This window comes from Diplotaxodon limnothrissa, linkage group LG8, assembly GCF_057381915.1.
Source record: "Diplotaxodon limnothrissa isolate DT_005_m linkage group LG8, D_limnothrissa_male_GT1.1, whole genome shotgun sequence".
Classification (NCBI taxonomy): Eukaryota; Metazoa; Chordata; class Actinopteri; order Cichliformes; family Cichlidae; genus Diplotaxodon; species Diplotaxodon limnothrissa.
In genome coordinates, this window is record NC_140603.1 from 23,878,155 (window position 1) to 23,906,028 (window position 27,874).

Below are 27,874 nucleotides of genomic sequence, written 5' to 3' on the forward strand. Positions count from 1 at the left end.
ATGATTTTTGCAAGTCCAGAAACGTGTTGTGTGCACGGTGGGTGGCGTTTTTCAGTGTTGTCAAGCATTACGCTTACATATGTCAACACTTTTCTCTCTCCCCCTTTTTTCTGGAACAGGATACCATTGATATGGGTTCCAGTTCCAGAAACATCAAGATGAAAAGGCAAAGCATAATCTGGCACAGCAAGGTCAGAGGCGACAGAAAGCTGTTGTTTTAACTTTATAAACGCCTGTTCTGTTTCTGTAGTCCATGAGAGGGGAGCAGAGAGGTTTCTCATGCCTTGTTCATTTACCAAAACGCGCAAAGGGGAAGTAAGGCCAACATAGTCTGGGACATAGGTCCTGCTGTAACCAGTCAGGCCCAAAAATGACAACATGTCTTTTACAGTTAGAGGTTTTGGATGGTGCAAAATGGAGTTCCTGTGTTCTGGGGACAAGGAAATACCGGACTGTGAGACCATGCGGCCTAGAAAAGAAACCTGTTTTCTTGCAATCTGTAGTTTGTTTTTGCTCACTTTAAAACCTGTGTTGGCCAGGTGGTGAAGTACCACTCTGGTGGCCTCCAAACAGATGTCAGCCGTGGGGGCAGACAGCAAAAGGTCATCCACATATTGTATTAACATACAGTCAGATGGTAGTGGGCTGGTTTGTAAAAGTTCTTTCAAACACTGATTAAACAGTCCTGGGGAGAGGGCAAATCCCTGTGGTAAGCGAGTGTAACGCCATTGTCGGCCTCTAAATGTAAATGAGAAAATGTCACGCAGTGACTCACGAAGTGGGAGGCAGAAAAAGGCATTAGCCAAGTCAATGCAGGTGAACCAGGCATGAGATGGTGGGAGGTTGGTCAAGGCAACATAAGGATTAGGCACAGGCAAAGTAGGAGTGCCAAGTAAGGCATTAATCCTTCTCAAATCATGTGCCATTCTGAACTTCCCCGTGCCTTTTTTCTCAACGGGTAGGATGGGCGTGTTCCACTTAGAGCAGGAGGGCTCCAAGACACCGGCAGTGACCAAACCAGAAATTGTTTCTGCAATCCCAGCCTCAGCCTCCGGTCTGTGTGGGTACTGAGGCTGCCATAAAGGGGTAGCAGATGACAGTTGAAAAGAGACTGGCTCCACATCAACTAAACCTACATCTGTGGGTCCAAGGGACCACAAACAATCTGGAAGAGAGTCGAGTAAAGGCGCAGCATCACAGTGGTCTGTGTGTTCTCTTCCATGTGACCCGCTGACCACTCCATGTTGCAGTGTTGAGGAATTAAAGCAATCATTTAAAATTTGGTATGTCTTGGTAGATGGAGAGAACAAAACCTGTGGGAGTTTTGTAGGTGTCCAGTCAGTGGCCGCAAGGGAACGTTTAACCATTCCACCCAGCTCCTTAGCCTGGTGTCCAGGATGTAAGGCCAGTGACACATGGGGAGCTGCCTCATCAGACATCATGTACCACTGTAATTGATCTGTTGTAAAAGTAACCGCTGCTGCCACTCCCTCCGGTGCCGCAAAAATGCACGACATGTTCAGAGACCAAGCCCGCCCCTCACACTGCTCTTGGAACATGTGCTGGTACCAGGTGGTGTCATGCCTGTCATAAAACAGTGTAACATGAGGTGGGTCAGGGGGAGGGACATAAGGATGTAGGAGTGAGAGCCACGGCCGCCATTGCTGAAAAGCAGTCCAAACTCCTGGTTCAGCAGGTGTTTCAACTTCCAATAATGCCCAGTAGATGTCAGCAGAGTCCGCCAAACAGGAGGAGGGTTGCAGCAGAAACTGACCACCTCCCTCTGGCCCATCAGAGCAGGGAAGTACAACCCCAGTAGGGAGAGTCACAGTTAGGCCTTGTGAAGAGCAGAGTATTGTGGCTCCTAATTTAATCAACAAGTCTCTTCCCAGTAAATTCACAGGCGCCTGTTTTGAACAAACATAGCTGTGTAACAAGGTCTGATCTCCAACCGTTGTGGGGAGGGGCACGGTGTAAGGCAGAGTTTTAGGTTCCCCAGATATGCCCACCACTGTAGTCACTCTGTCAGTAAGTCTTTCACGAGCAACATCCTTAATGGTGGAGTACGTAGCTCCAGTGTCCACTAAAAAGCTGCTTCTCCTTTTATCTACAGTTATGGACAGCATAGGGTCCGCCGTTGTCCCTTCACCGTCCTGGGCAGTCTGTGGGGTGTCCTATAGCTGGGGACCACCCTCGTAGTACTCCCACCCCATCACAGGCATCTGTGGGGCCGGGGGCACTTCAACTAAAGCACCACGAGGTCCACCTCTGTGGCCAGGATGCTGATAGGGCCCACCACGGGCTCCCCTGCCTCTTCCAGCAGCCGGGTTCAAAGGGCACGCTTTAGCCCAGTGTCCAGGTTGTCCACACCGGAAACAAACATACATCTGGCCTCCCCTACCACCTCCCATCTGACCCCTTCCCCTGAAACCACCTCTGTTTCCTCCAAATGGGGAACCTCTCTGCCCATAAGGGGCCGGGGAGTGATAAGCACCATACTGGGGGGGCTGTGGATCAGTTGGCCATGGGTTCGGATACAAATCAGGGGCAACTGGACCAGGAGGGGGAGCCGCAGCGGCCACAAGCTGCTTTTTAGGCTTGTCACCTTTTCCACCCAGGTCGTTTTTAGCTTTCTGCAGCTGAACCTTCAACAGTTGCAACTGTAAATCTTCGACGCTCTCCGCTTTATCATCAGACTTAATCTGCACTTTGTTAAGATTAAAAATCAAATGTTTCTTCCAGATTGCAAAGTCACAGTCCTGCAAATCAGGATTATCCTCCATTTTCTGGCTTACTGACTCCGGAATGCCCCTCAGCACCGCCCTTCTAAACCACATGCTCTGTGAACAAGTCCTACTGGGGTGATGACCTGTATGGTTCACCCAGTCTTCAACAGCCTGATTTAGATAATTGGTGGGATTTTGCTTTCCCTCCCATTTAAATTTCTGTAAGGTGCCTTGATTTTTGGGTGGGAATTGTTTGCGCAGGGCCGGTCCAATAAACCTCAAGGCCTGCATTAGTGGCACCTCGTTCTCATGCATGGTAGTACCCGCATTTTGTTCCAGGTCCGCTGCCTGAGATCGGGATGTGCACCTAGTTATAATAGCTCTAAAATCTCCCAGTGCGAGGTCCTGTCCAGCTGTGTATTTATCCAAACCAGCCAACCAGGCATTCCCTCCCTCCATTATGTCAGGGAGTTTGTCCACTAGGGCCTGGACATCTCCGAATGAATAAGGTTGATACACTGGTGTACGTTGCGCTTTAGTCTGGACCAGGGGAAACATGCCTGGAGGCCGAGGCACAGGGCCCTTAGATCTAGTCTGATATCCTAAACTGGGAGGGGTAGAGGGGGGTGTATTGTTAAGGCCACTGAGTTCATCATCAGTATCCTCAGTTTCTTCCCCGCCTGGTGGGGTAGCAGTGTCAGCAAAAACGTGGGCTAAACTCATCTGTGTTTCCGGATCCTGACGGCCCACCAAAGACATGGTAACTGTGACATTTGGTGAAGTGCCAGGCTCAGTTTTTGCAATAGCGGTCAGATCTCCCTTAACAGCGACAGGAGTGCTGGCAAAGGGGTTGGACCGGGAAAGAGGGGCTGACGCAACACGATTATTCACCTGGACCACTGACCTATGTTCATTTAAGCAGCTGCGTAATGCTGCTTCTTGATCAGTTAATTGTTGTTCAGTGGGTTCCTGTCTGTTCATTCGAACCGCAAATGGTGCGCTCGCAAAGGGGTCAGTTAGGCCCTCAGATCCGGTTCCAAAACAATGGGACATAGAAGAGGGGGCTCTACTACTAGCTGAGGATGTCGCCGACAGAGAGGAGCTTCCTGGGCAAAAATGCTTGGTATCTATGGGAGTTGGAGCTACGGGCGGTTCTTCTCCAATAGTCATTATTCCACCAGAGATATTAAGTACCGGATATATGCCTGCTGAGGGAGGAGTTGAGGCAGAATAGGGAGGTGGCTGAGACCTATTTTTCTTCATGTGTGGTTTTGCAGTTTCCCATAAACACACCCAGTGATTAAATTTAGCTTTGCGGCCTGCGTGCTTATCTGCTTCCTTTCTGTGTCTCACCCTGCTCATCACACCTGCACCTGCTGCTGCTGAGTTGGCTTCTTCCTCTTTCTCTTTTGCCTGCATAGCCTTATTCTGCCAAATTATTCCCCAGTTACCACTACTCCCCTCGTCCTTTCCCTTTTCTTTCATTAACCTTTCAGCTGTTTTCCTCAATGACTCTTTCTGCTTTTTTGCTTCTTTAGGCTGGTGTGTGGAGTTGATGACTGTCTCAACACATGTTAATTGTTCTCCCAATGTGTTAAGAATAACACCGGGACCCCAACCATCATCATTAGTTTCTCGATCTAATTCTCCATCCATTTTACTGTCAATGGAGGAGTGTTCTTTTATTGATTTTAAAGGAGAATTTGGGCCAGCTGGGTTTCTGCCTCTGTTAGGCACTAACAGCTGGGGCGCTGCTTTAAAGGTGAGTCAGCACTGAAATATCCCTTCAGGTGTTACCAAGCTTCTACCAAACCGGAGTCTGGCGGGTAACCTTGCCTAGAGCTTCCTGATAGGGGTGCTAGTTGGTTGTCACCTTGTTCACACGTCTCATTCACACTTCATACATTACCTGCAGTCACTCATTACCCTCCTTATGTATGTAATAAATGTGTAAAAAAAAAAAAATTCTATGTGTGGTGTATTATTTTAACCAAAAGAGGAACCTAGTTCCTTTAATTGTGTAATCTGTGAGCAACGGAGAACCAAACTGTCCTGCCCAGTGTTCCACAGCAAGCATTCAGCGTGTATTTATGTGTGTCCAATATCAAACAGAACATCAAAACATTTAAAACACTAAAATCATCGGGGTTTTAAGAAGAGATCCGTTTTCTCCTATTGATCAAAGGGACCCCTCCTTTGGACTCCAACCAGTACTTCTCCTTTTTAAGTTTTAGAGGATCTTTTCTAATAAAGTCCTCTGGGCCTTCCTAACCCTTCTGTAGTTTAGAGAATATTACTAAAAAATATTCTCAAGGCCTTTAACCTTTTAATTTGTTTAGAAAGGCGTTACTAATAAACCCTTTCAAGGTCCCAGACCTGCACTGAGGTATGTATCCGACACCGGAGAGCAACCCGTCGGCTGCAACCGTGGTCAGACCTCAGTTCACTCTTATCTTTATTCACTTATTCACTTATTTCTTATTCACTTATCTCTTATTCACTTATTTCTTATTCACTTGTCTGATTCTCAACAAGCCTTAAGTAAGCCAGACAATTTTGGTTATGAATTACTAGGAGTTTGGACACTAAGTATTTTTATAATGTTCAATATAGCAGAAATAAAAGGTCTGCTTACCTTGTTTTTGTGTGCACACAGCTTTTGTCCAAACTCCGTTCACTCAGACCACGGCCGAAGTCCTCCCATCCGTTCCAGTTGACCTGGAGCGGATCCTGTTCCGTGACGCCAATTGAAGGATATAAAAAAAAACAACAACAGCAATAGAATAATATTAAACACAAAGTGAACCCGTCTTCCTTCATTAAATAGGTTCTTTTAGATGTTAAGGAGGAATTGACTTAACCAGGCTGGCGGAGAATGAAGACAACCGGACACCTGCAGCAGATGGGGAATCAGTGAACTTTTATTGAGACAGAGACAACCTCTCAACACAGCTCACATCAGGAGATTCCCAATATTTGCTGTGAGGATGGGTATATATTCTCTAAAACTTACAGGAGGGGGTTGTGAGGAAAGTGCTGCATTAGCAGAAAAACAACTCCATAAAAGGAAATCGGCCTTGGGTGTTCTAGTCTCTTCGCTTGCAGATATCTTGCACCTGCAGGATGAGGCGATCGCTTCTTATCGCTCTCAAGGCCAAAGTCGTGAGCACATTTTTATTACACAGTTGCACAGTAACTTTAAAGCTGAACAATATTTAAAGCTGAATAATGTTTGATCAGATTATATTTTCTTCACTACAGAAAACTGGAACTCTAAATGGTCTGCCATATATAATCTCAAAGGGTGTCAGACCATTCTCTGTTGGAGTAATCCTCATGTACACTTTAACTAATTCTACACAGTCTAACCATGTCCTGCCTGTCTCTTCCATTGACTTCCTAAGTCTTAACTTTACTGTTCCATTAGTTCTCTCTACCAACCCTGCACTTTGTGGGTGATATGAACAATGATGTTTTAATGTTATCCCTAGATGTTGTGCCATTAATCCAATCACTTCATTTACAAAATGTGGACCATTATCACTATAAATGGTCTCTGGAATCCCATGTTCTGGGATAATATTCTTACATATTGCTTTGGCAACCGAAATGGCATCTGCTTTTCTAGTTGGTACAATTTCTACCCACTTTGAAAAAGGACACACTATCACTAAACAGTATTTATAGTTGTTACAGTTGGACAGTTCTATAAAGTCCATGTGAATAACTTGAAATGGGTGACTGGGTCTAGGGAATTTCCCTCTCTTGGGTCTCAAATTACCCTGGGAATTGTGTTTGCAACATATCATACATGACCTGCAAAAATTTTTTGAAAAGGTATTAAATCCTAGAGTATAAAAATGTTGCTCTACTGCTGCCATCATCCCCCCTGTGGAGACATGGCAAAGCCCATGACTCAAAATAGCAGCAGTCTTATACAAATTCTTAGGCAGTATTGGTTTATTACACAGATAATAAACACCATCCTGCAAGCTTGCTCCTTTAGTGAGCCACAACTGTTTTTCTGCAGTAGGTGAGTGTGCCTGCATGTCTGCTAATACATCTGGTGTAATAGGCAACGTCTGCTGGTGTTGCACCGCTAAAACATGAACACCATATTCTCCTAAAGCTGCCTCTTTTGCGATCTTATCTGCGAAAGCATTCCCTAATGCAACTGGATCTTTCCCTCGGGTATGTGCTGCACATTTACAAACGGCAATTCTACTGGGTAACAACACTGCGTCCAGCAGATTTTGCAAGAGTGTGGCGTGTTCTACAGGTTTCCCTGTTGAGGTTGTCATACCTCGTCTTGCCCACTGTGCTGCAAAGAAATGTAATGTAGCGAATGCATACTGACTATCAGTGTATATTGTCACATCTTGTTTCTCTGCAGCTTTACACGCTTCCGTTAAAGCTACTATCTCTGCTGCTTGAGCAGACATAGAACATGTTAGTTGTCCTGCACAAATAACTTTCTCACTATCTACTACAGCAAAACCTGTTTTAGCCTGTCCCTCTGCTGTTTTAAAACTTGAACCATCAACAAACCAAACCTTTCCCTCACTTAGTGGCACATCCGTTAAGTCATCCCTCGGCTTACACTCCTTCTCAACGTGTTCTCTACACTCATGAGGAGTGCCCTCGTCTTCTGTTGGCAAAAGGGTTGACGGATTTAGAATTGTGCACCGCTTTATGGTAATGTGTGGTTGTGATAGTAAGAGTGACATCAAAGACAAATGTCTTGCAGGTGACAGAAATGTCATTTTAGTCTGCAGTAGTAAAACATCCACCTCGTGTGGAACTAACAGTGTCAAAGGGTGAAATAAAACTATTTCCCCAGAACATTGAACAGCCTGAGCTGCTGCACACACTGATCTCACACACGGAGGCAAAGCACAAGCAACTGGATCTAACCTTTTAGAATAGTAAGCTACTGGCTTCATTTTCCCCCCGCTGTCTTGTGCTAACATTGAAGTCATAAAATGTCCTTTGCAGTCAACTGTTTGGACAAATGGCTTTTTATAATCAGGCAATCCTAACACAGTCGCGCTCGTCAACAGTTGTTTCAACGTGCAGAATGCCTGTACTCCCTCTGGAGTCCAAGTTAGACTATCTGACATAGCTAAGGACTCACTGTACATCATGTCTAACAGTGGTTGACTTACTTCAGCAAAATTTGGTACCCATGAACGACAATAATTAGTCAGTCCTAGAAATTGCATCATATGTTTCTTTGTCACTGGCCTAGGAGCTGCTAAAATAGCTGCTTTCCTTTCTGGGTGTATGCTTTTTCCTGCTGAACTAAGCTGGTGACCTAGGAATTTCACCTCTTCCTGTACCCACTGTAACTTTGAAAGCGATGCTTTATTCCCTGTTTTTGCCAAATGTGTCAACAGTGCTATAGACGTAGTTTTACAATTTTGTTCTGAATCAGACGCTATCAAAATATCATCCACATAAACTAGGATCTGTGAATGGGATGGTATCATGAAATCAGACAGACAATTAGTTATTGCTTGCATGAAAAGGGTCGGACTGTCACAAAAACCCTGTGGTAATCTAGTGTAGGTATATTTTTTACCTTGGTATGTAAATCCAAACCAACCTTGTGAATTCTCATGCACTGGTATGGAAAAGAAAGCATTACTCAGATCTACCACTGTGAAATATGTCATCTCTGGTCTTATCTGATTTAACAAGGTATGAGGGTCTGGGACACATGGTGCAATACTTTCTACAGCTTGATTTACAGCCCTCAAGTCTTGAACCATGCGCCACGATTGAGAATCAGCTTTTTTTACTGGAAAAATGGGCGTGTTACATGCTGCATTTGGGGCTTCTACCAGTATCCCTGCTTCAATCATGTCTTCTATTACAGGCTTAATCCCTACTTCTGCATCTGGTTTAAGTGGATACTGTTTCACTCTAGGTCTATATGAGGTTTTAGGCTTTATTACTACTGGGTTTGCTGTTTTCATTAACCCTACATCAGTCTTTCCTTTTGACCACAAAATGTCTGGAATCTGTTTAAGCTCAGGGTGATCATTTAGATCTACCATATGTCATTCTGCTGTTTCATTCTCACTTCCCTTTAAGTGTGTCTGAGGTGTTGCATGTGTCACCCACCCCAGCTTCTTACGGAAGATACTGCTATGCATGTTTGTTTCCCATCCCCCTCCACATGGCTGCCATACATTTGTGTGCTCTCCCTGCTCCACTAAAAATGCTAAATCTTCCCACTCAGCTGTGCTACACTTAGTTAGTGGAGCATGTGGCACCTTCCCTTTGAAGAGTTGTCGAGCTGCTTCAGAAATTATCACACTGCATCCTGCCATTTGTTTACCATCAGTATATACAGCTTTTACAGTAATTCTTTGAGGACCCAGTTTCATTACTTTGTCAGTGTAGGCATCATCAAGTCCTGGTGTTGTTTTAAACCTAAGTGTGATGTGCATCTCATCTGGCTCCTGTCTATCATAGCCCTCAGCTAATCTCTCCTCAGCTGTGGTCAACATTTTACAGGTTATCTGATCTGGCCTGGAAGTTGACAGGTCAAGCGTCCAATAGTAATGTACATCGCTACTGCCCTGGTGAACCATTGCTTCTGCAGTTTCTCCTTTTCCTGCAGTTATCATTCCAACAGCCGTGGGAATGATTGAGATTCCAAGTTTTACCATCATGTCTCTACCCAAAAGGTTCACAGGGCATGTTGGACACATTACTACTGAGCCCTGAGCTGTCTCTCCAGTGGATGGATCTCTGATCCATACTGGCTTAGAGATCCTATGTTGATCTAACTGTCCGTTTGCAGATTTTACATAAATGACACCATTTGAGGGGTTTATTCCTGACACATGGTCCCTCAGGACGGTTTTATCTGCTCCTGAGTCACATAAAAACTGTATAGTTTTTCCCTGCACTGTTAATGTGCGAAAGGGTTTCACTTCTTTCCCTGATAAATTCAACAAAACCTCAGTCAAATCTATGGTTTGGGGCACTGATTGTTGTTTGTGGCAGTCTGATGGGGTGTCTAAACATGCATGTGTATTGACAGTGGCAGCAGATACTAGTCATTTATTATATGAGGGGTTACGTGGACCTGGTCGTCTATACTCCTCACGTAGGTCCTCAAGGCAGTCTCTAATGAAATGACCTATTTTCCCACAGTTGTAACACCTTTCATCCCTTCTCCTCCGTTCTCCTCTAGCCCTCCAATTACCTCTATCTCCTCTACCTTTACTTTGTCTAGTCTGCCCCTGAAAAAGTACCTGAGGCTCTTCATCAACATAAAATGTGGCAGCATTCACTGTATTCTGCAATTTTTTCTTTTTACTTTTAATCACATCCTGTGCATGCTTTGCCCAATTCATACATTGAGTAACTCCATCTGTGGTGTGATTTACATTTTGCTTCCTAATAAAATCTGCAATGGATGGATGGAACCCACTCATTAAGGCATGTTTCAGCTGCTGTTGATAGGGGCCTGCTACGTCTGCATCTTCTTCAAGTCCACTATGCCTCTTAAACACTTCCTCCAATCTACCTCTATACTCATGAACGTCTTCTCCTTCCTTCTGTATGCATTGTGAAATTTTTGTGTAGTCTGCAATTGTTCTAAAAGTATTTCTGAGACGATCATACACTCCATTAATTTGGACAGCGAGACCTGCATCTCCATAGGGCAGGGTGTTATCACCTGGCCCTCTGCCCGTGTACCGTCCTCTGACACGGGTCCAGTTATAAGTGAGACATCTCCTAAAGGTAGCCTCAGTTTCCTGTCCATTTAAACGGTACGAGGAACAAAGCTGTCTATGTCGAGCTATAAACTCATCAACATTAGTCAATGGGTCTCCAAGGCTCTTACAAGCATCAGCACATTCAGACTCGGTCCATGGCCGGTAAACATGAATAGTGCGGCTATTATCTGCATCCACTCCAAAATGCGGGTTAGCAACCTCTACCATAGGGTAAGTGCTCACCTCATGGATTGGATCAGGAGAAAAACTTTCTTCATCTTCACACTCTGGGGCTGAAACACCATGTGTTTTTTTGTGTTGTGTCAGGGATGGATATGTGGTTGTAACATTCGTGTTCACTTTCTTTCCTTTCTGTCTCCTCTCTTGCCTAGTCTGTCTTGGACTCAATGCTGCTCCTAATGCCTCTCCATATTCATCCTTTAATCTGTCCTCCACTTCTGCCTCTGCTCTCTCACGTTCATCTCTGGCTCTTCTTTCTGCTAACATTCTTGCTCTTTCTAATGCTTTTCTACGGTGTTGTTCTAAAGTAGTTGCAGTGGATTGAGCTGTAGTTTCATCCTCTGGTTTCACAACTACTGCTTGCAATATTGCTCTTTTAACATTCTGTGCTTCTCTCCTCCTCTGAGCCTGCTCCAGCCACAACTTAGCAACTGCTAACTGCAATTCCTTCCTCCGCTTCGCTTTCCCTGTTTTACCTGCTACACTTACAGCTATTCTTTCTACCAGCATTTTACACTGAACTTCCACTAATGTCCCTTCAAATCCATATTTCTTACGCCAACAACCTACATACTGCGTGCTGCCTGGTGAAAATTTCTCCATGAATTTTACATCCCCTTCTAAGGCAGACTTACACATTTTATTCCCCATTATGACAATTTTCTCAAGTTTGCGGTAGGCAACGCCTTACTCCAAAACCCAGGCTATGTGTACACAACAGGTCACAGAATTACGTTAACACCACTTTAGGTTTCCTTCTGTGTTGCTGCGTTCACTTTACTGGCACTCATACACACGTACGTTCATTCACACTGTTTATAGGCCTGTAACTTCTGTTGAAAGCTCTCAAACGCCCCAAATGGCGGAGAATTCAACCTTCGGACACTCTCCAACGCCCCAAATGGCGGAGATTCCGGACTCCGAACCTAGGTTCTCTCCACGCCCCCAAACGGCGGAGAACTCTCTACGCCCCAAACGGCGGAGAAGCCTGCGTCTCTCTCACGCGGCTAGCGCGCTCCCGGACTCACGTTTAACGCACAGCCCGTAGCCGCTCTCTATTGTTTTGGGTCACGTGCGCTCTCGTGACCAGCGCTCCCCCGGACTCAAACGTTTCACGCAGAATCACGGTGACGCGTATCTAGGATCCCACATTCATTCACACGGTTATAGAGACGCTCTCTGATTGCTTACCGTTGTGTTGCGTTTCGTTCACAGGAGAGTCCTAGAATCCCGTCAGTCGCCGTCCACGAGGGGAGTTCAGACGCTATTCCACCGGCCTGGTCGCGAATTTAACACTCCAGGGCTTTGTCAGGCGTCCTAACGGCCTGGTTGTCGACAGTCTGCGGCGTGTCCTCTCTCTCCTCAGTGTGCGGCGAAATTCTCGGAATCCGGCTCGAAGGACCAAAAAATGTTGGGTCTAAACTCAGACCCCGCTGTATCCAAGACTTATTCCCATGAAAGAAAAACAAGGCAACAGTGTTCGATCGATTTCTTGCGCAAGGGAGGCCCCCTCATCTGTGTCCAGCACGACAATGAACCCCGATGATGGCCTCCTCTCGCTGCCTTTTATTGACAAACTTCAAACAATAGTTTACAAAACACCTCCCCCTGCAACCCCCTTTGGTTACAAAGACAAGGCACTGTATGTAAGTGTGTGTGTGTGTGGGTGTTATGTGAGAATGTGTGTGTGTGTGTGTGTGTGTGTTGATCAAAGGGTCATAAAACCTAAAAACAGGAACAACATCCTTGGTCATAAAGAGGGTAGTCTTCCCCCACACCCAATGTATGGTTTACCAAAGATAACACAGTGAAACCATACAAAGGGTAGGAAGCTCTACCAAACATCAAACAGATCTTCAAAAGGACGTTCCTGTGATAAAACACTTCAACCTCCCACCCAGAACCTCGAGAATCTGGGGATGGGAGGAAAGAAAGAATTCCTTTCACAGAGTTAAAAACAATGGACAAATGGTATATATAAAAATGACAAATGTTTAACTATTTAATCTAACAATTTCTGCTTGTGATGTTGTTATATACTGGACTGAGGACCCCTTTAGGATTGGCAAAACATCCCAAACAAATTAGAACAAATCAGATCACCTTCATTCTATCCATCCATCCATCCATCTATCTTCCACTTATCCAGTTGAGGGTCACAGGGGGGCTGGATCTTAGTCCCTGGCGATATGGTGGATTTAACCACTGCACCAATGTGCTGCCTGAAACAAGCTTTGAATATCAACAGAGCAGTGGTGTGGGTTCTGTCATTAAGAGGGAACTCAGTGTTGCTTCGGGTTTTCTGTCTTTGTTTCTGGCTCCGTTCTTTGAAACAGCTTTATTATTTTTCTTTTGTGAAAGTTTTTCCATGTATTCTTCTCCAAAATGTAGTCATGGTTGGCATAGAAAATTACATTACTTTTAATGTACTTCTCAAAATAGTAGTTGGAGTATTTCATGTATTCATCAGTCATGAACCCATATGCATCCACCTGAGGATACAGAAAGAGAGAAAGAAAAAAAATATTTTAGTACAGCACTTTTCAAAACATATTTTGCAGAATACCTTAATACAGGATCAATCTGGATCATGCACAGCACAAATCTACAGCAGAATGTCTATATATACATACATGCAGTCAACATTAAAAACATTAAAAAATATCAGAAATGTGTGTGTGTGTGTGTGTATATATATATATATATACACACACACACATATATATATATATATATATATATATATATATATTATGCAGCTGGATAGCGTAGTGGTTAGACTACACGCCTTTGGAACAGAGGATCGCAAGTTCGATTCCTGCCTGGGGCGTCTGTATCCAGTAAGGGTCCTAAGGCTAGACCCCCTATGCTAAGCAAGCCTACCGCAGACATGAGCGAGACAGATAAATATGAAGGCATGCCGGCTCGGACGTCGCCCGGATCAACAAGGTCCGCGTCAGGTGTTGAGGAACCAGGGCACCCTGACGAAAAGTGGGCTACTGGAACAAGAAGGCATCGGTGGGCAAGGGACGAAAACAGGGCGTTGTTGGAATGCTACTACGCAAGTAACCCCGGCGGAAGGGGCTACATGAATAGGATGAGGGACCTATGGATTCTTCGATACCCAACATCCACAATGACGGCGAAACAACTAGTAGCTCAGTGTTCCAACATTCGAAAGAAGGGACTGCTCTCACAGCTAGAGATTGACGAGGTACAACACAAATGCTACGGCAAGGAGGAGTCAGGACGCCAGGTCAGGGGGGAGATATCATCACCCCCACCCGAGATTGGGTACATAGCCCCAAGTGCGATAGGAGAAGGATTGTTGAGTGCGAGAGGAACTGACCTGAAAAATAGGATCATGGCCAAGCTTGAAACCTGGATCCCCCGTAGCCGGTTACCAAGATTACGTGAAGTACCCTCAGAAGGTCTGCTAGATGATGTTAATGCGGCAATACCTACAACCACGATTACCGACACTAACAAGCTGATCTACAATACGGCAGCAGTGATCAGTGAGATGCTTGGCTACAAGTTGAACAGCCACAAGGGGCAGTACCCTCCATGGAGAAGGAGGCTAGAGGGCAAGATCAAAGTAGCACGGAGGGAGGTTAGCCAACTAACGGAGTTGCAGAAAGGTGCGACGAATAAGGTGCCTAAGAAATACAGCAAGCTGTCCATACCTGAGGCCTTGGAAACTGCCAAGCAAAGACTCACAGCCTTGGCCAGCCGCTTGAGGAGGTACACCAGAGAGATAGAAGGCAGGAGAATAAACCAGCTGTTCTCCACAGAACCAGCAAAGGTGTACTCTCAGTGGCAAGGGAACAATAAGAGAACAGCACCACCAAGGCTGGAGACGGAGCAATACTGGAAGAGCATATGGGAGAAGGATGCAACCCATAACGGCAATGCTCAGTGGCTAGAGGATCTGAGGGCAGACCACAGCGACCTCCCTGAACAGGGTCCAGTAACCATCACAGTGGCAGATATCCAAGAAAGGGTCTCCAGTATGAAGAGTTGGACAGCACCAGGGCCCGACATGGTTCACGCCTACTGGCTGAAGAAGCTGACTGCACTCCACGAGCGTCTGGCAGCACAAATGAACCAGCTGCTAGTTAACGAGAGACACCCGGAATGGCTAACTGAAGGCCGGACGGTCCTGATCCCCAAGGACCCCAAGAAGGGACCGGTCCCCTCCAACTACCGACCAATAACCTGCCTCAGTACTACATGGAAGCTCCTGTCAGGCATCATATCGGCTAAGATGAACAGGCACATGGGTCAATACATGAGCGGGACACAGAAAGGAATTGGCAAGAATACCAGAGGCGCAAAACACCAGCTACTGGTAGACAGAACAATCAGCCGAGACTGCAAGACCAGACTGACCAACCTGTGCACTGCCTGGATTGATTACAAGAAGGCCTATGACTCAATGCCCCACAGCTGGATACTGGAATGCCTAGAATTGTACAAGATCAATGGGACCCTAAGAGCCTTCATCAGGAACTCAATGGGGATGTGGCGTACAACACTAGAGGCCAACTCCAAGCCCATAGCACAAGTCACCATCAAGTGCGGGATCTACCAAGGAGATGCTCTGTCCCCACTGCTGTTCTGCATAGGCCTGAACCCCCTCAGTGAGATCATTAACAAGACTGGCTACGGATACCGACTACGGAACGGAGCAGTTGTCAGCCACCTCCTGTACATGGATGACATCAAGCTGTATGCCAAGAGTGAACGAGACATCGATTCACTGATCCACACTACCAGGCTATACAGCAATGACATTGGAATGTCGTTCGGACTGGAGAAGTGTAGTCGGATGGTAACAAAGAGAGGGAAGGTAGTCAGAACTGAGGGGATTGAACTACCAGAAGGCAACATTGCAGACATAGAGGACAGTTACAAGTACCTGGGGATCCCGCAGGCAAATGGGAACCATGAAGAGGCCGCTAGAAAGGCTGCAACCACCAAGTACCTGCAGAGGGTCAGGCAAGTCCTGAGGAGTCAGCTGAATGGTAAGAACAAGATCCGGGCCATCAACACATACGCCCTGCCCGTGATCAGGTACCCTGCTGGGGTAATAGGCTGGCCAAAGGAGGAGATAGAAGCCACTGACATAAAGACAAGAAAGCTCCTGACCATGCATGGAGGGTTTCACCCCAAGTCCAGCACCCTGAGGCTGTACGCTAAGCGGAAGGAAGGGGGCCGGGGACTGGTGAGTGTCAGCACCACAGTCCAGGATGAGACAAGGAACATCCAAGAATACATTGGGAAGATGGCCCCAACTGACCGAGTGCTCAGTGAATACCTCAGGCAGCAGAAACCCAAGAAAGAGGAGGGAGACGAGGAACCATCATGGAAGGACAGGCCCCTGCACGGTATGTACCACCGGCAGATAGAGGAGGTGGCTGATATCCAGAAATCCTACCAGTGGCTGGACAAAGCTGGACTGAAAGACAGCACAGAGGCACTAATCATGGCAGCACAAGAACAAGCTCTGAGCACAAGATCCATAGAGGCTGGGGTCTATCACACCAGGCAAGACCCCAGGTGCAGGCTGTGTAAAGATGCCCCAGAGACAATCCAGCACATAACAGCAGGGTGCAAGATGCTAGCAGGCAAGGCATACATGGAACGCCATAACCAAGTGGCCGGCATAGTGTACAGGAACATCTGTGCCGAGTATAACCTGGAAGTCCCGAGGTCAAAATGGGAGATGCCCCCAAGGGTGGTGGAGAATGACCGAGCTAAGATCCTGTGGGACTTCCAGATACAGACGGACAAAATGGTGGTGGCTAACCAACCGGACATAGTGGTGGTAGACAAACAGAAGAAGACGGCCGTAGTGATCGATGTAGCGGTTCCGAATGACAGCAATATCAGGAAGAAGGAACACGAGAAGCTGGAGAAATACCAAGGGCTCAGAGAAGAGCTGGAGAGGATGTGGAGGGTGAAGGTAACGGTGGTCCCCGTGGTAATCGGAGCACTAGGTGCGGTGACTCCCAAGCTAGGCGAGTGGCTCCAGCAGATCCCGGGAATAACATCGGAGATCTCTGTCCAGAAGAGCGCAGTCCTGGGAACAGCTAAGATACTGCGCAGGACCCTCAAGCTCCCAGGCCTCTGGTAGAGGACCCGAGCTTGAAGGATAAACCGCCCGCAGGGGCGTGCTGGGTGTTTATATATATATATATATGTGTGTGTGTGTGTGTGTGTGTGTGTGTGTGTATATATATATATATATATATATATAAAATATATCTTCAGGGACTAAGATCATGCTCCCCTGTGACCCTCAAAAGCTAAAGGGTTGTTAACTAATTCTAGTGCCAAGTAAAAACCACAATGATTAGTGGTCATTAAAACTGATGATTTTCTCATAAATCACAACACTTGGGTGGGTCCTGGGTCGTGTGACCCAGTGTTTCAAGTTTCATGGTATTTGGTTTTTCATTGTTTATGTTTTGGTTCATTTCAAGTTTTCAAGGTTTTCATGATTTTTGTTCTGGGCTTGTTTCCGTTTTTGCTCCAGTTCAAAATCATGTTCATAGTTGCTATAGTCATTTCTGGTTTCCCATTTTAGGTCCTAGTTTAGCTTTTGCCACTGTCCTTGCTGCCTAGTTTTGCTTTTATGTAATCAACCATAATAAAGGCTTGCTTTTGTTTTTTGAAGGTCAAGGTCAAATTATATATAGCACATTTTCAGACAGACGATGTTGCACAAAGTGCTTAACAATATAAAAATGCCATTAAAAAAGAAACAATGTAAAACAATAATAACAATATAAAACAATTATAGGACAATAAAAGAATGAAAACAATAACTAAGACTGTCAAATAAGACCAAAGTCCTTGGGTTATAGTGTGTTAAAAGCCAGGGCATAAAAATATGTTCCGTTGTCCACAGTGTCTGCTTTTGGATCTCCTTCTCTAATCTCCAAGCAAACCGTGACAGACATACTTCTCTCTCCTGGATAAACTGCCTTTATAGGTTTAGATGCATTGTTAGGACGCATTGTCATCGGCAGTACTAACCCTAGCCCAAATTTTGATATCAGATAGATATCAAAATTTGCTGTATCACACAGAACTGCCTTTTGAGGTGGTTTGAGCATTTGATTCGGATGCCTGCTTCACACTTCCTAGATTACGTAGTTTGGGCATTGAAAGAGGACCCAGGGCAACTTCAAGATACGTTTAACAGATTACATGTCCCGCCTGGCTTTGGGGCCCCTTGATGTCTCCTCTAATCTCCAATGAGCTGCAGGAAGTGGCTGGGGTGGGGGGAAGTATGAGGATCTCTGCTCAGACTGCTGTCCGGAATAAGATGAGCAGCAAAAAAAAAAATGGACGGACAGATGAGCTTGGATGAAAACAATGCAATGCTTTCTGCTATGCAAACAGAGTAGCGTTTGTACTGATATGTTTAAAATATGTGATGTTCAGTTTTAACCAATTTGCAAAATTGTGTTAAATAATTTCTTTTAATGAAAGAGCTGCTCTGGGGTTCAGTGCCTGTCAGTATCTGTATTGTGTGCTTTGAAATCTGTGACTCTCACAATGAAATGTAAAGGTGATAGTAACTCACTGTATCACATGTGTGCAAAGCCAGGAAGAGAGTGAACGCTCCGTTGGTTGGTCTGACTAATGGCCAGAATGTTTCATTCAGATTAGGTGACTTTAGGAACCTGCGGATAAAAAAAGCTTCAATGGAAAATGAACAGAAAACAAACCAAACATATAAAAAGAAGAAGAAAAAAAATACTGACAAGTAAGGAAACACTGCATCCTTCACACTGACCTTTAAGTTAAAATAGCTTCAGGAAAGGCTGTAAATGATTGTTGGCTGTAAATGATCAAATATCTGATTGTTGGATTTATAAGAATTAAATGATTTTGAGTTCAATCACCAAAAATAATATTTTATGGTGATTGCGTGGCCCAGATATCTTACATTTTTTTAATTAGTTATTTCATAATTTACTGGCTTGGAAAAAATTTCTGCTTTCCATGAATGATAAAAATAATTATTTTTTGCTTCCTAATGTCGTTTTACCCATTTTGGCAATTCGACATTACCTTTAAATGTAAGCATCTTATTTGTCATTATTATATTTAAATAGGATAAAATCTGGTATTTTAATGCTGGGTTTTTTTGGGGGGTTTTTTTTCAGTTTTTGGTGTGTGTGTGTGTGTGGTTTTTTTTAAATCTAATTATTTATTTTTACCTCCGATAACAACTGACCTGTTCCTCACGTATCGGAGGAAGTCCTGGTGTAGAACGTAGAAGCGGCTCTCATTGTACTGCCCTGAATAGTAGTCCCTTGGCCTGGTGAGGTTAAAACACAAAAGACAGGAGGGATAATGTATATTATTAGTTTTTTTTCTTTTGTTTGTTTCTTCTTCTTTTTTTATAAATTGCCTATTAAAACCTAAAACCAAAGTGGATTACAACCCAAGTTTCATGTTGTTTTGGGTGTTTCAAGAGGGTATTTGTCATTTGAATCTGTTAAGCAAGACACCTGTGCGTCTCTCACTTGGTTGTTGGTGCACTCAGCAGTGACATCTGGGAGCTGTGGCCATGGATTTTTACTAGCTAGACAAAACCACAGCTGCTCTTAAAAAGTTGTCTAATGTCAATTTAAAGCAATTAGAAAATCTAAATTTGTTAAAGAAAGAGAAAAATAACCAGTGTATGTAACAGTCATGTACATCAATGAGAAATCACAAATGAAAGCTAAAAATTTAACAATGAGCATACATCAAAACTTTCAGTCAATTTCCTGCAGATGATAATCACCATTCCTTGTCGAATTGGCCACCAGAGATCTGCTGTCCTTTGAGAAGACCCCCGAGCCATTGAAAATCTCTTATTCCCTCAGGAATCATCACATATTTTATTCCCTGCCAAGAGAAAAATTATGCAGAGTAATCATCTTTATTTTGTGGAGATTATAAAAAGTATCACAATCCTGTCTAAGCTTTAGTACCTCATCATGAGGGGCAGATTTGTATCCATATGTCCCAAAAACAGAAGGTGATGCAGTGATGGAGTACGCTGTGTGAACGTACACTGATGTTCTATTTCCTACATCTTCCTCAAAACCTTTGGTAACGGCACCGTTCATCCTGCCAAACAGACGCAATTCAGAAAATTGATCTTTGGTTTGGTTTATGTTGATTTCATTGCAATGTTCAAGTTCAGTCACTATAGTTCAAGCGACAGCATTCACACTGAAAGCGGTGTGATATGCCTTTCATCTTATTGTGCTTTTCCTTAGTTTCTGTCTTATAGCAGCATTTGTTCAAGGATTTCCTTGATGCCTTCCCATAAAGTACAAGAGAATTTTTTTAATGCAAGTTTATTTACATCAATAAAAAATGTTTTCAGCAATTAATTTCTATATTAATTTCTAGTTATTAATAACCCTTTTTGTCAGTTTTGAGTAATTTTCCCAGTATTTTGACTTAGTGGGGGAAACAAACTAGTTTTTCAGCTCTTGGCCCTGTATGATGTTACTAAGTGCTCATATCTCAGGAGTGTTAGTACAAAAGCCTCATCCACCTGCCGTCTAGTTGTATGCAAGACTGGAAATAAGGATCAGCATAATATTAATTAGCTGCAATAGCGCCATTGTTTAGTAGGTTGCGGTACCAAAAAAATCGAACAGACTTCCATTCAAAGAGGTGAAACTTATGGCGTAAATAAATTTTCCATGAGTCACTGGCTAAAATTAGGTCTGTTTGATGACTGATGTGATTCATATTTCTAGTCTGGAGTACCAGAGGGGGGTGTCATTTACCAGTACAGCTGAGTCACATGCCGGTAAGAGATCTTTTCAGACAATAGCTGGTGTTGTTTAGGCTTAGGAAATAACAGTCAGTCTGGGAACTCAAAGGTAATCTTGTCATTCCTCATATAAAGTCGGTTCTTTCTACTTGTATCACTTCCTTAAGAGTTGAGGTAAGAACAAGTTTTGTGAGTGTAATTGCTTGGCTTCTCATTTGAGTTTGAAAGTCTATTTCCTTCTTTGGATTTCATGTAAGGGTGTGGGACACACCACACTGGGCCAGTGTAAGCTTTCCTGTCTTCTTTTCACTGTCCTATCAACATGAAATAAAAAAAATAAATAATAATATTATTCAGGAAGAGACCTCCACATCAGCATGGGTATAAGAGCAGAGGAAGCAAAGAATTTGCATTTTTTCCAGAAAACTGTTGAAGCATCTCTCTCTGAGATGAATCTTTTAGTTCCTGTACTAATAGATCATTAAAATGTTGGTAAAGACCAAAATGATTGCGCACTTGCGCCATATTACAAAAATCATTGGGTGGACAGCAAGCTGAAATCAGACTTGCGACAACGGTGAGCATTAGGTTTAAGTGATTCCATGGTTAAGCTGGTTCAGCTTGTTCTTTATGGATAGAGGCTTTGGCATCTGGAGAGGACCATAGCTAAAAAGTGATTACACAGAGACTTCTAATTATTTCAAGCAACTCTTCCTTTCTCCAGGGATATAATTAGATCCCTTGGAAGGAGGAGAAAGACATAATGAGAAAGATATGATGAAAATAAACCTTTTAAAAAAACAAAAAACAAGCGCGTCCATGCTCACAGGTGTACACACGGGTGATCACACCCACAAACTACACCCTTTTTGGCTCCTACCTCAAAGCACACTGTGTTCTGTTGATCTTATGTGCTGCACAATAATGTTTAACATTTAGTATTTACTGTCATATTCCCATATATCATTGTGATGTTGTTTATTCTATTACTCTTGTTCTCTTCTGCTTGCTTTCTTTTTTCTTTCTCAGCAGGTGATCCAGGTGATTGATATATGCATTTTTTTTCTCTGCCCGTTCTGTTGGTTTTTGGTTTTTGCCCTTCTCCCCCGTCCCTCTTCTCAGCTGTTTCTCTTTCCCTCTTTCTTTCTCCCCTTCTTTCCCCCAGTCAAGTCTGTCCCGTATTCAGTAAGTGAAAATAAAATAAACAATAAAAGGTGAATCAAATGGACCATTACGGCAAGGCTGGGATGGTCAGTTTGGTAAAGTAAATCCGTTGGGCATCTTTCTTTGCCTTTAGACAACAATTCTGAGGGCAAAAGAGCCAAACGGGACAGGCCAAAAAAAAAAAAAAAAAAAAAAAAAAAAAAAAGATAAATAAATAAATAACAAGACAAGATATGGCACTGTTTCTGTCAAACATATTTGCCTCAATATTGAATTTTTTCCTGTCTTTCTTTCTTTTTTGCACACATTTGTCACATGCTGTAGGTTTTTGATTGTGAAAGTAATTTCAATATTAGACACTAAAGTAAATGCAGAACACAAACTTTTGTATATGATGATTTAATTTAGTAAGGAAACAACAAAAAAACTATCCAACCCTGACCCAACGAAAAAAAAAATTATAGTCCAGCCAATCCAGAGTTTAAGTAGAATGCAATAATTTGACAAAAAAAAGTAATTTGTTCGCCATTTGTTACCATCTTTAAACCGGAGGCTTAATATAAGCCATATATACAGATATATAGAGATGGCACATGAAAAACTAAGTTTCATGACAATTTCATTAATTTAAAAAAAGAGCTAGCTTATTCATCAGTCAGAAAAAAGTACATGTAAGTACTGTACCTATAAGTTTGGTAAGGTAGTGAAATTAAATTATTATGCTGTAGAAAAAATCAGCTGCAAGCGTCAGAGATTTCAAAATGCTTCCAGATTGTCCAGCACTGACTGCTTTAGCAAATATGGCCCAAATGTCCAGCGCACAGTTTCAATGTGTATGTGAAGTGCACCAGCAAAAAGTCTGTTGAAAAAGAACCTAAGGGCTGCCTGCAGTTTGCAAATGAATGAATCACTTAATCACTGTTTGAAAACACCGTATGACAACAGCGATGGATTATTTAGCAGGAAAGCTTTGACTGGCAGGAAAAGGAACTCTTAGGCAATGGGAAATATTTACGACATTTCTGCAACACTAGTTCCTAGGCTTCTTTGTCACAATATTATATCATAATTATTGCTACTTTTGTCATTTCTGTTTGTAAGGGTTTTCTTTTTATATGCTGCCATTGTCTTTAAGCTCTGCAACAAAAAAGGATAAAAAAAAATCTGCTCAACCAAAATAACCAAAAACACCCAAATACATGTCTGCACATGTTCCTGCTTCTTATTTCTTGGAGGTTTTTTCTTTTTCTTTTTTAAGTTGTTCAAAAGAAAGAAGTTCTTGAAGAACAACTGCCGATTTTCTGAGAGAAATGAGTTTCATATCAGTGTCTGCATAAGTGTACACAAATTATATCTCAAAGGCTCTCCACCATAGTTAAATATGCATTCTAATACACAGAAATAATACATTGATTTTTTTTTTTTAAGGTGTGGAATATCCTGGAATTTTAAGAGGTGTGTTCTCCTCTTGGATCCTTCTTTAGCTCTCTGACAGGTCTCATTGCAGGCTTTCTTTCTGTGCTATCTGCCCAACTCTACAATTACATATGCTTGAGTGTAAACAGAGATTAGGCAGTTTGGTTTGGCAGTTAGTTTGGCTGAGCTGCTATACTTCCTGACAGCAGCTCTCTCCACTCTCTGTTTACATATGCCCGGCATGAGAGTCTAATCCTAACCCAGTCACAACTGGCCATTGTGTTCTGTTTGCTGTGTTAAGATATGATATGTTTAGTTGTGATACATAAGAGCAGTTCTCTCTTTATACATTCAGAAAATTTTGTGAATAGAAATAACTTATAGGTTAATTTGAGTAACGTCTTGCAAAAAAAAAAAAATTTATTAGGTACACCTATTCAACCCAAACCTCTGGTAAGCCAGTCATAAGGCTTTTCAATTCAAATTTAATATAGACATGTAGAAATTGTGAAAGAAAGGTGACTTTGAAAGTGGCATGGTTGTTGGTGCCGACTGGCTGGTCTATTTCAGAAGGTTCTGAAGAGAAAAAGGACTCCAGCATAGTACTAATAAGGTTTACCTCATAAAGTACCTGGAGAATTTATGTGATGTTGTACCAAAGAAGAAATACTCTCTTTGTGATGCTTTCAGGCACTTAATTTATCTTGATCTTAAAGGTTTATAATATATTTCAGTGGTATTTTTAAATACCACTGAAATATGTTATTAGCTGGCTGTTTCTAGAGATTTCATCAGACCTAAGTGATTGTTGTGCTCTCCATTAAACTGCTCTCAAATAGGAACATTTTACCCCTAAACTACCCTTCAGTTCAGAGAGAATAGGCAGGTATTTTTTTAAGCTCTTTCTTACCGAAAAATGTAATCATGAGCATCGATCTCTGCACCCACTTTTGAGCCGTTCAGAATTCCCGCAGTACCCACCACAGCGCAGTGAATACAGCCATCGCCCCCTGGTTTTGGGAGGAGCAGTGGCTCTTTTGGCTTTGGAATCAGCTTCACTGAAGCCATCACTTCTGCAAACGAAAAGAGAACGAATAAGTACAGACACTTACAGGAGCAAACCTGTTCAGACTTGTGGATGCCAGATTTTCATCCTAACATGCAAATTTCACAGCAGAATTTCATCAGACCAAATAGTGTTTTTTCCAATCTTATGTTTTCCAGTTTTGCTGGATTAGGGTTAGACTAAAACTAACTAAACTAAACTGTAGTCTTAGTTTCCTGTTTTGATAGGAGTGGCAACTGGTGTGTGTGGCTTTCTGGTAATTCAAGTTTCAATTTGTTATCTGTTCTTCTGCATACTTTAGTTGTAACAAGTGTTTATTTGCTGTTGTCTTCATATTAGTACAAAGAAATCTGGCTGTTCTCCTCTGAACTCTGAGATCAACAAGACGTTTTCACCCAGAGAACTGCCAGTGCTTCCTACCATTTTATGAATTATTTTTATTATTTTATAATTTTATTATTGTATTGTGATGGGTTATTATCATTATTAATTGACTTATGGATGGCAAAAAGTAATTTTTTAATTCACAAAACACTTTTTTTCAGTGCAGAAAAAAGCTTCTATAGTAAGCTCTAGAGATGGTTGTGTGGGAAAATTAAAATCCCAGTAGATCAGCACTTTCTGAAATATTCAGGCCAGCCCATTTGGCACCAGCAACTATGCCACACTTAAATACAAATAAATCTTCTTTCGTTGCCCATTCAGATGCTCAGTTTGAACTTCAGCAGGTAATCTTGACCATATCTATGTGTCTAAATGCATTGAGATGCTGCTATGTGATTGGATGATTAGGTATTTCCATTAAAGAGCCGTTGAACAGATATATAATGAAATGACTGTATTTTCATTGGGTGCGGTAAGAATAATTTCATGTCTTTCAATACAAGTTCAATCTTAGCTTTTTTGACTGATTGTTTAATTACTTCTTTATAAGCTTGATGAGCTTTGTCCTTTGTCTCTCTTGTGCTGGAAATAGTGTAATTACAGAACTGAAAAGTGTGTGTGACACAAAAACAATAATAAAAGGTGACATAATATTTCTTAACACTTAACTGTCTTTCTTATTGACGTGTATCTTTTTCACAATTATTTTATCAGAATATTTAGAGTTAGAATTAGGAAGAGGAAATTAAATCATAAAAAAAAAATCTATTATTCCATTACTTAGCAGTCTGTTACACAATACTTGACCTGATATCAGTTTCACAACTACCTACCATCATATTTGTACTCCATAAACCCAAAAGGATTGTTAAAATGTGAAAGGCGATTCCACTCGCTCATATTAATGTTGTCCTTGTGCAGAAACAAACGTATGTTGGGAAGAAAAGCCTTCTTGAAGTTCTCATCCTGAGAGTTTCGCAGTGATTGGGCACATGTCTGATAATAACAGAAATATTAAATTGTGAAATAGGTTAAAAAGATTTTGTGCCTGACTTATTTTAGAAACCTTTAGGAATAATTAAATGGAGTGAAACCATTAAGAAACCCAGTCAAACAGAAAATACAGGACAGTTACAGCAGAGGCAACAGACTGACTGCATTGCTGAGCTCACTTCAGCGTTGCCAGCCCACACCCATCATTAATTACTACATTTGTCCTGTTTCTGTCATATTGTGTCTTAGCATGCTTACTGTTGGTCTAGGTGGGGCATCCTGGTTATAGACATCATCAAAATCCCACTGAGGAGCCTTTGTGAAATTTCCTTGGTAGAGGAGAGGTATTGGAGTCTCAGCCACGGCTCCATGTGTAGAGTATTTCGGTTCTGTCACTGGGTTTGTTTGTGTTGAATCAACATTTTTTGCTGGGCTGGTTGTGGTAGACACAGAAAGCAGTGCAGTTGTTTTTTCTTTCTGTCCCCAGAGTTTAATATCAAACGAAATGCTTTCCCATCTGAGTTCATGTTTTCCTGAGAAAGTTATCCAACTGAATCATAAATTTCACAGAAAAGCACAAATGGAAACAGGACAAAAGGGAACAAAAAGGAAAGTTCAGAATTAGCAAATCAATTTATGATTCCTTTTTTTAAAAACAAAATTAAATAAACTACTTACCGTTTTGATAACTTTTCCTGAGATAGAATCAAAGCCACAAAAAAAACTGTCATTATAAGGAGCAACGAAAACATCCTGGATGTGTGGACTGCCATCGCTGTTGAGTGAAGGCTTCGCCGTTAAATTGAACACACATAGACACACATATGCACTCCCTTCTGGATTTGACTCCTTCTCACTGAAGTGACTGGGCTGGGCTACACCACAGTTTGCGGACAGATATGCAGTCAAATATATTCAGACACACAAAGCCAACCACACAGAGCTTAACAGCAATGTGGTTTGTTACACAACAATGGAATTTCAGAAACAGACACACCTCGGGGATTAAACCTGAGAGAGATACTCCCATACAGCTTATGACAAAATTTAATCCGAAGTGATTGATGGCCCTAATCATGACCTTTTGACCTCCGGAAGCGCGCCATCTGTTGTTGGGGGAAAAAAAGTTTTTAGAGGGAGGGAGTGCAGCAGGGGAGGAGAATAAAAAGCAGAGAGGAGTCCGTCACAATTTCTAAGGCACAGACGCAAGATGGATTTCCTTCTGCAGCCCAGCAGCGTTCCTGTGTCCGATGAGATCTGCTCTCCCAAAGAAGAAGGCTTTGAATATGACATATTCAAATACAGCATATTTACTATGGAAGGCCTCGATCGGGACCTTATGACCCTACCGGAAATACTCCGGAAGTGTCTAGTCATTTTCAGACCTGATGCGTCATGTTCCCTAAGCATGAGGGGAGGGGTATGGTTCCTGAAGCACAGCGGTGATGCAGCAGATGATTCTGTGATGTATAGAGAGACAGAGCGGCAGTTAGTTTTCCGCAAACTCATAGTTTGAATTCTGTTTCGATATTATGACAATTTTCTCTGTTTTTTACAATAGCGGGTGTAATTTTACTTTCTTAAGCTGCACCGGCGTTTGTAATGGGAATAAAGACTGACTTCCTGTAGAGATTTCAATAGTATTTTATTTTCCTATAATACAGACGCTGTAAAAAACCTTTAAGATACACCATAGCTTGTGATGAAAAGAAGAACTTTCTATCCGCTTGTAACCTACAGGCTGCCTATGTGTAAAAAATGAATAAATATCCCTTAGTGAATACTACTTTTCCTTTTGAGAGACTGAAAAACAAACCATAATTGCCGCGACAGGCGATCTTGTTTCACACACACACACACACACACACACACACACACACACACACACACACACACACACACACCGCGGGTCAAGGAGGAGTGAGACGGCGGAAGAGTTTTTTTTTTTTCTTCATTACTTTTACAATGGGTTTTCTCAATAGATAGAAAATGATGACGCTGAGGAGTCAACATCCGATATTATCATTGCTTGTAACCCGGTAAATAATTTCGTACATCTCCCCATAAAACAAGTCTTAGTGGAAAAAAGCTCATATTCAAATAAGTTTATTAAAGCACCCCCCCTCTGTGGGAAAGAGTCAACCATGAGGCGAGTTTTGTCAACAGGAGACGGGTTTTGTCCATTTGGTAAAACAAATATCCGCCTCAAAGTCGTAATTTTACCGTTGCAGAATGTGGAAAACAGACAGCCCTCACAGGAGGCACCCAGGGGCCCACCTCACACACCATAGTTAAAATATTTAAATTTCAACTAAATTTGTAGTAATGATTGGATTTCCTCACTTATCTA

General features: G+C 42.6%; 3 protein-coding genes across 4 annotated transcripts; all 3 read right to left on the minus strand.

Moving 5' to 3' along the window:
* Window positions 1-2,129: 2,129 nt before the first annotated feature.
* LOC146626955 (uncharacterized) lies at window positions 2,130-4,678 on the minus strand. Its single transcript, XM_085360934.1, has one exon. It carries the CDS (start codon window positions 4,380-4,382, stop codon window positions 2,175-2,177), a length of 2,208 nt encoding a protein of 735 aa, XP_085217060.1. The 5' UTR covers window positions 4,383-4,678; the 3' UTR covers window positions 2,130-2,174.
* Window positions 4,679-5,985: 1,307 nt separating this feature from the next.
* Window positions 5,986-12,164, minus strand: LOC146626956 (uncharacterized). Its single transcript, XM_085360275.1, has one exon. The coding sequence runs from the start codon at window positions 11,351-11,353 to the stop codon at window positions 9,797-9,799; it is 1,557 nt and encodes a 518-aa protein (XP_085216401.1). The 5' UTR covers window positions 11,354-12,164; the 3' UTR covers window positions 5,986-9,796.
* An 820-nt stretch (window positions 12,165-12,984) lies between these two features.
* LOC146626957 (alpha-N-acetylgalactosaminide alpha-2,6-sialyltransferase 1-like) lies at window positions 12,985-26,297 on the minus strand. Of its 2 annotated transcripts, XM_085360936.1 has the most exons (10): window positions 26,203-26,297; window positions 25,991-26,074; window positions 25,783-25,891; window positions 25,365-25,527; window positions 23,992-24,154; window positions 19,702-19,840; window positions 19,512-19,615; window positions 18,957-19,040; window positions 18,300-18,399; window positions 12,985-13,194 (listed from the first exon to the last, which is right to left on the minus strand). In XM_085360936.1, exons 1-10 carry the CDS (start codon window positions 26,295-26,297, stop codon window positions 12,985-12,987), a joined length of 1,251 nt encoding a protein of 416 aa, XP_085217062.1. The 2 variants fall into 2 exon arrangements, with proteins under 2 accessions (XP_085217062.1, XP_085217061.1); XM_085360935.1 differs by having other exon boundaries at window positions 25,783-26,074.
* Window positions 26,298-27,874: the final 1,577 nt, after the last annotated feature.